We start from the raw sequence: 9,751 nt of genomic DNA on the forward strand, positions 1-9,751 counted from the left end.
TTCATGAAGACCTGACATGGACCAGCCACAATCATCCCAACATCGCTTGTATGGCCTCAAGAAATTTGGCCTGAGGCCTCAAATCCTCAGAGACTTCTACCGCGGCACCAGAGAGGCTCCTGACGAGCTGCGTCAGCCCCTGGTATGCAGCTGCACCAGCAAGGACTGTAAATGGTGGTGTGTACGGCCCAGCACATCACTGGAGGTGAGCTGCCCAGCCTGCAGGATCTATACAACCAGTAGTGCCTCAGGAAGTCCCTGAAGGTCATCAAGGACCCAGCACGCCCCCCCCCCCCCCCCCCACCAGCCTGTTCTCCCTGCTACCCTCGGGCAGGATGTACAAGAGCCTAAGAACACCACCAACACTGAAGGACAGCTTTTTTCCTCAGGCATTGAGACTGCTTAATAACACACACACACACACACACACACACACACACACACACACACACACACACACACACACACACACACAAACACAAAGTGCTATTCTCCTAAATCTTTTCTTTTTTTTCTTACCTTGAATGTATAGAATTATTTATCTCAATTTTAATATATTTTCCTTTGCCTCTTAGGAACAGTATTGTTATTGGTGGTTTACTTATTATTATTATTTTCCTGGCTTTGGTCAAATAGCTCAAAAAGTTGCTGACCAAAAATGCTATGAATTTGCATGCCACAACTAGAGCATCAGTAATAATTATTATAATTATTGTTGTTGTTATTATTATTATTATTATTATTATAAGGCTATGCAGGCTGATGGACCTAAGGATGGATGGGCCTATGATTAAAGTGGATAGGTCCCTATCTGATACCTCGTAGGTCTATTCAATGTTCAGGTTAGGCTAGTTTAGAGATTAGCAAGATCCGACTATATAGTGACAATAACATGTGAATCAACCAGTCTTTACAGCTCTTCCCAGAAGATCATGGCGAAAAAGCGTTCTATGTAACTACAGTTGACAGACTTGACTTGCGATGTGCAACACCAGGTGGGGGCGCTGTTTTCAGGAGTTCAACACCAGGAGGGGGCGCTGTTGCTGTTTTCAACAGTTCCACGTTTGGTTTGGGTCCAACAAGTATTTATGTCACTTCCTCTTGCGTTAGAAGTGATTAGCCACGAGAAGACCTCAGAGGGACTGTACGTCAAGGTAGGCTAGCAACAACATACATCATTTATCATATCGAATGGCACATATACTTTCACCTTGGGCAATCGTTGTATGATTATACATATCCTCGTTTTGTTATTAGCTAGCTACTGTTGGTGTAGTTGGTGTTTAACTAAGTTAAAAGACATGTGGAACCGGGCGAAGGCTAGCCGCTAGCTAGCTGTTGGCCGCGCCTTGGCTTTTCCTGTTTTTGTCTAGATTGGGTTACTTTCCGAGGAGGGCGACGAGGATATAAACACCGATGGGTTTGACAACAGGTTACGAATTGTGTCTTGGTTTTGGCGTCAGTAAGACAGAGCTAAGAGGAGAATAATTGCTGTCTCGGCTTGTTGTCCTATGTAGGCCATGGCTCGCGGGCAGCAGAAGATCCAGTCCCAACAGAAGAACGCCAAGAAGGCAGCAGACAAGAAGAAGGCAGGAGCCCCCGACCAGAAGACCACGGCCAAGGCTGCCCTGGTCCACTCCTGCCCCGTCTGTCGGGTGAGTCGAGATCGAGACCGGATGTGCCTGTGTGTTTCGTGGCAGGTTCTCATGAATTGGGAGATATGGTGCGCTTCTAGGATGTTTGCATTGTACATTGCTTCTGCCAACGAAATTGAAGTAGGTTGTAAACGTCCTGTATTCTCCCAACTCTCCCATCTTAGACGCAGATGCCTGACCCGAAGACATTTAAGCAGCACTTTGAGAGCAAGCATCCCAAGTCCCCAATGCCTGCAGAGCTGGTGGATGTGCAGGCTTAAGTGACCTACCACTGGGGTAAGATGCATTGGCTGTAACGTGAATGTGGATTTGCTGTGATCATTATAATATTTTTTTAATAAATTATCTTTTATGTTACGATCCACAGACACTCAATGACCATCATTTGAATGCTGAAACTACGACTGAATGACGTTGAAGGACAAACACTGGGACCCCCCAGCGCTATTGGACATGGATTAGGGGGGGGGGGGGGTGTAACAATTATCTAAAAGGGGGCAAAAGCGCACCAGCACCTCATCTCCATCTTTATTTTGGGTAACATCAGAAAACATCTTTCTCACCATCTTATTTTCCACACTGAGGTAGACCCCCCCCCCTCACTATCATGGCTCCAGATCACCCAGACTCCTCTGAAACTTCTCTACAGACACCTGGTTTTCCCTAGACTGCTTCCTTCACGTGTGCTTGATGGAACACTTCATGTTCAATGACACTTTGAAAAAGTGTTGTCGTGTTGCTGTTTTTTGCTACCTGGCTAACCTGTGTAATGATGTCTGCCTACTTTTCTCCTGCAACATGTTTTGTATATTCCCCCCCACCCCTCAGACAGCACATGCTCTAGATCATTTCAAGGTGAGAATGGAGAACTGTCTGAAGGAAGGAAGTAGCCCCATGGACTGATACTATGTTGTGTTTTGGTCTTTGTATGCTTGCATAAGGAACAAGAAAAATGTGTAATGTTTGATCCACATTGTTGTTACCTTTGTTGCATTTTACCATTTCAAATAAATTGAGTTATATATTGAAATCATTCCTCTGCCCAGTTGATCCATTCTAAAGTAAAGTTAAACTATATGAGGGAATAGTTCCTGGTGGTGTGGGTGACATGTGTCAACGCTATGCGACTGACCAGGTGGTGCTGTCAGACTCTGGCATCGGCTTCTGTTTTTCAACCTCTCAGACACATTTCTTTTTCTATTATTATATATGCGAGATATAGCTGTACATGTTGGTGTTTTTAGAGATCTTTAACAGGAATTATGACGCTGAAATACTAGACACCCCCCTCCCTAGAAATCTGGGTGGAGTTTCCCCAACAACTTTGTAGCACCAAGATTATCTGGAGTCCCATGTCAAGACGGATGTAAGATGGTCTTGGTGCTGTTGATGAGGACTGTATGAGACCAATGTAAATAAACGATTTTATCATTGTTTCTAAACATGTACGGGTTAAAAGTATAATTGAAATAATCTAAAACAACTGTGGTTATTCATAGTTAAATAAATACAACATGGTCGTTCATTATTGGGTTGAATAAGTCATTCTTTATACACAGAAATATGGACAACAAAATGGATGAGTAGTTGATTATACTTAACAGCTTTAGATTTCATACTTGGTATTACAGCGAAGGATGATATAGCCCAGGTTCTGAAATAGATATGAATGGTTACATGAAGGAAGTAGGGAGTTTTGTCAGTCCATTATCAGATGTACAGGGGATACAATGGCTGTTGTTTATAAATCTACTTTATTTTTATTTTATTTTATCACACTCCACCTCCAAATATTTGATTGGGCCATATTCTTAATCAACATCTTACAAGATAGTTGCCATCAACTATAGCTTAACTCACTAATTGCCAAAGATTTCCGAAACACTCACCACCTAGAGTGCCAAGTGTTTTATGTGGTATTTACCTAAGGCACAATACTTTGATTGGCTCCAAAATGAAGCATCATCATTTATGCATTCTTGGTGAATAATGTCACCCTGTGGCACTCTAGAACGTTGACAATTATGGGTGACTTTATTCACCGTTGGCACTAAATGACTTAATTAAGTTACCCAGTTTATATATTTTGGGGAAAAAGTGATGGTAAAAAACATTTGGAATATGGTCTCATGGTGTGAAATAGCTTAAACAGGTAGGCTACAGTAGCATGAGTGTCACAGGCAGGTCTTATAGGTGGCACCGCGTCCTTATCTACTCTGTCACGTGCGTAAACGTGCCACGAGCTACAGAGGCCGTCCCGATATGATCCCATCATACGGCACAACGAGACAACGCCACAGTGCCTCTGAAATAGAGACAGAGGGTCCGTTGACGTGCTTGACAGCCGAGACGCACGCATAGCCTTTTTGATGGACACACAAACCGATTATAGCGGTAGAGAGATCTGTTTTTCACCGCGACACCTCGCACGTGTGCAGGACGCAGCGCTAGTGTCAGAGGCACCCGCAGGTCTTCACCACCATGTTGCGATGCTTCTTGAGTATGACGTTGTTGTTGTCGTCGTAGAACAGGACAGAGATGGGACTGAGCTTGGTGGGAGCGCAGCACGCTTTAGGAACCTCATCTGGCTTCAGGAGATGAACCTGCAATGGCAGAAAACAAACACTTCTTCACACACGCACACACTCACCATCTCTCCTCGCCTTCTTAAAATGAATTGGAGAAGATAATAATAATAATAACTTTTGATTTGTATAGCGCTTAGATGGATCTGATCAGATCAAAGCAATAGCTCACAGATTTCTATCAATCTCAAAGTTATATGAACAATGTCTGTTTGCAAGGGGAAATTAAGGAACAATCTCTCTAACATTGATGCTGGTTAGGGTAGGGGAACAGTCTCTAACATTGATGCTCTGTGCATACGGACCACTAGCTGGATCATGGCATGGTTGGTGGCGTTCATACAGGAGCCCAGGGGGTACAGACATTCTCCATCACAGTAGAAGGCAGAGTAGCCTGTCGGAGCCAACACCCAGTCCTAGTGGGGAGACAGAACACATCAGATGACAATGACAACAAGGACTTTTCCCACATCCGTAACATGGGCTTGGTCATGTGACTTGGTCACCTCTTCGGTCGATTAATTCCTTCCCTTTAATAATACTAATTGTATCGTTGGAAAGCCTGATTAGTCACCTTTACAACGAGGTACAACTTGTAAGGATCATGCATTCGTGGAATGAGCAACACAGCTAAACGTGTGGGTAGCGGCCCAAAAGAATGTGCCAAAATCCCCTGCAATATTCTTCATTTCCGAACTTCTTTTGAGGAGTTTATATTGCAGGAGTGAAACCAAACCGAAGCTCACCTTCCACCCCAGGTCACTGAAGCTGACGTACAGCTCATGTTTCTTACACGCCTGGCGCCCGCTGGTGGCGTGGCTGTGGTCTGAAAGGGAAAAGCGGTGCAGTCTATTAGCTGAAAATAGAGTGGCCCACTACACCCAGATAACAACATGACTACTATAATGGCGCTTTTCCACTATCGGTCCGGCTCGGTTCGGCTCGGTTCGGGTCGGCACGCTTCGGCACGCTTTTGAACAGTTCTGGTTTTCCACCATACACAACAGACCAGGAATGAGTAGGAGGAGTAGGCGATAGTAGGCGGAGTTACGCGTCATAAAAGCGCGCTATGGTGGTGACGTATATTTTCACGAGACACAACACAGCCACCACAATAGCAACATGGAGGAACTTGAAGCTATCGTATACTTTTTCCTCGGCATGTGGTATATTATTAACTGGTGGTTTTTTGGAGAGAAATAGAAAGAGAGAGAGGAAGCTATGTACACATAATAAAGTCATGTTTTTTGAACCCTTAAAACCACTGCCTTCACTTGTCTGCTTTATGAACTGTAGTATCATTGTGTGCCGTGTTATTCACGGGCAAACACGGTGCCCTTTGCGGGTTAATAACTGTGATTTACCGTGGGTTAGGAGAACAATTCAAACGTGTCCGGATAGGGGAGAGGACAGGGAATCCAAAACCATTTGAATGGTGTCGATACAACACTCCTATCACGGTCGACACAGCGCGGAGCGAATTCCCTGGTAAAACGTTTCTCTCCCCCCGCTGTCAATGGGAGTTTAAACCAGCAGGCGCGGTGCTGCGAGCAGCAGCGGGTGAACTCCCGGTTCATTGAGTTTACGGTTAAAAGCATATCTTCTCGGGGTGTCAGCGCGGTGGTTAAGGGCTCAAAATGACCGTATACCGATGGTGAAGTTAGCAAAGGAGTATTGTGTTTGTACCACCTCCATAGCCGGTGTTATTCACGGGCAAAGACGGTGCATAATAGCGATTTTTGTAAATAATGCTTGTTGTAAATAAAAGCTTGTTGTAAATAAAATGCTTGTTGTAAATAAAAGTTCTATGATGCATTGAAATGACATTAAACTAAGATAATACGATGGTCAGCATAATTTTTCGAATCTTTATTAATAAGCTATTACAGAAACTGTAGTGACATTTTCCAAGAGCGAATGTGGTATTTAAAGATGGCGGTTAGCGAAGAAATCTATGAACATGGGATGACGATTTCCATTGACCAATCAACGGTGTGCAGCGTCACACGTCACACGCAGCCTGGCAAAAAGGTACTATTCGGCCCTATGGTTCCTGCTCACGATGGGTAGCTAAAGAAGCGACCCGACCCGACCCGACCCGACCCAGGCCGACAAATGGAAAAGCGCCAAAGAAGCAGGCCAGCCCGGGCTGACCCGGGTCAGCCCTCTAGTGGAAAAGCCCCATAAGATGTCAACGGGATAGTTCAATCATTCCTTGTCGTCTACGGGCTAGGAAGAGACTACAATCCACTCGGATTTCTAAATATTCATTTAGAATTAGACATATAACACATTTATTATGGGTGTCAATAGTACTTTAATCAAATGGATCCATTCCTTCATGTTAGAAAGAGAACAGCAAGTGAAAGTCAATGGAACACTGTCAGTGACTAAACACTGCAGTACAGGTGTCCCCCAAGGTTGCGTTCTGTCTCCATATCTTTTCTCAGTATACACCAACGACTGTAAAAGTAACCACCCAAGCAACCATATTATAAAATATGCTGACGACACTGCAATTCTAAGTCTCCTTGATAAAGATACAGACCCCTCGGTGCTCCATGATGAGATTAATATATTCACTAAATGGTGCGACAGCAACCATCTCATCTTAAACCCCACCAAAACTCAGGAGGTTGTGTTAGACCCAAGGCAGGTAACTGACCATGAGCCTGTGGTCGTTAAAGACCAAACAATCATCCAGGTGCCCTCTTATAAGTACTTAGGTATTCAGTTAGACAACCATCTCTGCTGGAATACACACTTAGACAGCTTATGTAACAAACTACAGCAGAGGCTTTATCACCTGAGGCGACTCAGACTTTATGGGGTGAGAAAGCAGATCATGAGAATTTTCTATCAGTCCATTGTTGAAAGTGTAATCAGATATGGAATAATTGTGTGGTTTGGCAACTTAACTGTACAACAAAAAAACAGACTAGTCAGCATTCACAAAACAGCTATGAAAATTGTAGGTGAAAGAGACTATGTGATCCTAAATAAACTATATGAAAAAGCTGTCCTGGACAAGGCTAACAAGATAATCGCAGACCCCCAACATCCGCTCTCCACAGAATACGAAATTCTCCCCCTAGGTAGAAGGCTTCGCATGCCAAGATGTAACTATAAGCTCTTAAAACTATCATTTGTCCCATTCTCCATTAAACTAATCAATTCTCTCAAGCAGAAACGATGATTAGGACATGATCACCAGCACCTGCACTTTATCTTAGACACCACTTGAAGGGCCATGTGCAATATTCGAAAACACCACTTGAAGGGTTATGTGCAATATATATTTATACCAAATGATGCCATGTCCAGGTGGAAACTGCTGCCAATGTCACTCAATGTTTGTTGCTGTCCTGTTGTTTACTTTGTCTACTGTATGTTGTATGTATCGTCACTGTTGCACTTGAAGCATGAAAGTACCATGCCCAAGACAAATTTCCCCTCGGGGACAATAAAGTACAATCAATCAATCAATCAATCAATATTTCTCCCCCGACAACTCCATCCTGCTGCCACTCCAGTCTTGGTGTTGTGTGCCCCTCACCGTGGATACTGGGTACGGGCAGGTCGTATTTGGTCTTCTTTTTGCGGGGGTTGGGTCTCAGAGCCCGCGGGGGGCGACAGGGGGCCTGGCTGGCTCTGAAGAAGGTCACCATGAAGGGCTGTTTGGAGCGGGGTCCCCTACGACCCACCAGCCCCACCCACCCAGCAGACAGGGACCGGTCTGAGACAGAGACAGGATGGTTTGGGTTTGGGTCGGAGAAATACCCCACCAGTTAACAAAATGAAAAATTTCAGATATTGTACTGGGGGGGCAGTATTCTGGCTAAAACGTCTGCTTCCAGTTGTAATGTAATACATTTTGTATTTATAATGTAATAAAAACCAATAATGTAATACAAATGTTGAGCGAACAACATAAACATAATAACAGACCTTTAGAGATTAATTATGATACATATCTTTTCACAATCATGGGAGAAAAGTGTTGTTTATATCTGGGTCAATGACGGATAAGGTTTTCAGAAGTGCAAACGTTTAAAAAGTTTAATGATGTATAACACATTTTCCATTAATAATATATTTTATATTTAGCACCCAAAGATTTCTGGTTGTACCGAATGATAATTTTTTGGTTGTACCGAATGATTTTCTTCAAGTAAACAGTTAAAACAGGCACATGTTTAGCTACTTATGTGAGAACTTGAGCTTGAACTTGGCAACATAAGAATTCATATTAAATATGTCTTTCTAAGATATTTCAACATTTTCAGTGTGTTTTAGCGGTTGTACCGAATTATGTGATATTTGGGGACATTCATAACAGGGAGCGGAAAAGTGAATTTATCAAACATTTAAGAGAGAGCTGGCTACTTTTCTTCTCACTCAGAGGGTCTGCTCCAGGGGTCTTAATCATATCCTGTCACATGATGATTATCAGTTGATTTGATCCAAAATGGTGCCTTGAAATTGGTTGCTCCGAATGATATTAGTGAAATAAGTTTTTGGTGACAAAAGTGATTTGAGGATTTGATTTCTACATAAAAATCCTTAAACATTTTGCAGTATATTGTTATAAACCCTTGTAAAATCATGCCAGAATGTTTATATAATAGTTGTAATATCATTTTAGATATTTTAATGGCACATTAATTAGCTGGTTGCATTTGTGTTCGGACGGTTGTACCGAATGACTTTTCAACCCTTTAAAGAGCTGAAAGTGCCTGAATTTGTAACAAATCACCATACACACTTTGTGTATTCAATAAAGGAGAGCAAATAGTGTTAGTTAACATAATGTATATATATATTAATTGTTAATTTTAGAAAATATTACATTCGGACACAAAATGTACACATCACGTCATTGACCCATCTATGGATTTATGGAAGTGTATGAGGGCACACTGCATCAGGACCCAACCCTGGTTTAACTAGTGACCAACCCTGGTTTAACTAGTGACCAACCCTGATTTAACTAGTAATCAACCCGAAATCATTACTTATAGAAGTCGGCAGCAATTGTTGAAAAGTTCAACACGACAAAATAAAGCACAATGTGTGAGAGGATCCGAAACAACAAGCATGGCATTGTGTAACAGTTCCCCCTAGTGGTTAGGAGTGGCAGCTCACCCTCCTCTGTCTCCACATAGAGCCGGATGCCCAGGTTACTACGGGGGTGCAGTAGCCAGCGGTTGCTGGCCGAGGTCACATCAAAGGCCAGCCAGCCCTCCTGGCCCGCGGGGACCGACTGCATGTCCATCAGCACCAGCTCTGGTTCTCTAAGAGGAGGAGAGGAGGAGAGGAGGAGAGGAGGAGAGGAGTCGGCCACATCAGAACACTCCTGTCAGAGTCACTTGGAACGAGGGTTCAGAAGGAGAGGGAGGGAGTGTGGAGGCAATAGTGAGTTAACACGCTGAGAGCCACTGTATAGAGAGACACTGTATAGAGAGCCACTGTATAGAGAGCCACTGTATAGAGAGCCACTGTATGTTATTC

General features: G+C 43.4%; 2 protein-coding genes across 2 annotated transcripts in view; one reads left to right on the top strand and one right to left on the bottom strand.

Annotated features, from left to right (window-relative positions):
* The first annotated feature begins 1,114 nt into the window (after nucleotides 1-1,114).
* LOC308157183 (zinc finger protein 706) lies at nucleotides 1,115-3,180 on the top strand. Its single transcript, XM_080530686.1, has 4 exons — nucleotides 1,115-1,154; nucleotides 1,518-1,655; nucleotides 1,820-1,931; nucleotides 2,023-3,180. Exons 2-3 carry the CDS (start codon nucleotides 1,521-1,523, stop codon nucleotides 1,913-1,915), a joined length of 231 nt encoding a protein of 76 aa, XP_080386812.1. The 5' UTR covers nucleotides 1,115-1,154; nucleotides 1,518-1,520; the 3' UTR covers nucleotides 1,916-1,931; nucleotides 2,023-3,180.
* Nucleotides 3,181-4,108: 928 nt separating this feature from the next.
* Nucleotides 4,109-9,751, bottom strand: part of bmp8a (bone morphogenetic protein 8a) — a gene marked incomplete at both ends in the record, with an annotated part of 13,001 nt that continues 7,358 nt past the window's right edge. Inside the window, 5 exons of the mRNA XM_080531630.1 lie at nucleotides 4,109-4,258; nucleotides 4,546-4,656; nucleotides 4,987-5,066; nucleotides 7,797-7,976; nucleotides 9,386-9,534. Coding sequence (XP_080387756.1) covers nucleotides 4,109-4,258; nucleotides 4,546-4,656; nucleotides 4,987-5,066; nucleotides 7,797-7,976; nucleotides 9,386-9,534 — 670 coding nt within the window. The remainder of the gene's footprint in view (nucleotides 4,259-4,545; nucleotides 4,657-4,986; nucleotides 5,067-7,796; nucleotides 7,977-9,385; nucleotides 9,535-9,751) is intronic.

This window comes from Nansenia antarctica (genome assembly GCF_963989245.1).
Source record: "Nansenia antarctica genome assembly, chromosome: 5".
Taxonomy (NCBI): Eukaryota; Metazoa; Chordata; class Actinopteri; order Argentiniformes; family Microstomatidae; genus Nansenia; species Nansenia antarctica.

What these genes read in the sequence shown, in the direction of transcription:
- LOC308157183 (XM_080530686.1), top strand. Translation starts at nt 1,521, where the DNA reads ATGGCTCGCGGGCAGCAGAAGATCCAGTCCCAACAGAAGAACGCCAAG. An exon ending in ACTCCTGCCCCGTCTGTCGG is followed by an intron (nt 1,656 to 1,819) that starts GTGAGTCGAGAT and finishes CTCCCATCTTAG; the next exon opens with ACGCAGATGCCTGACCCGAA.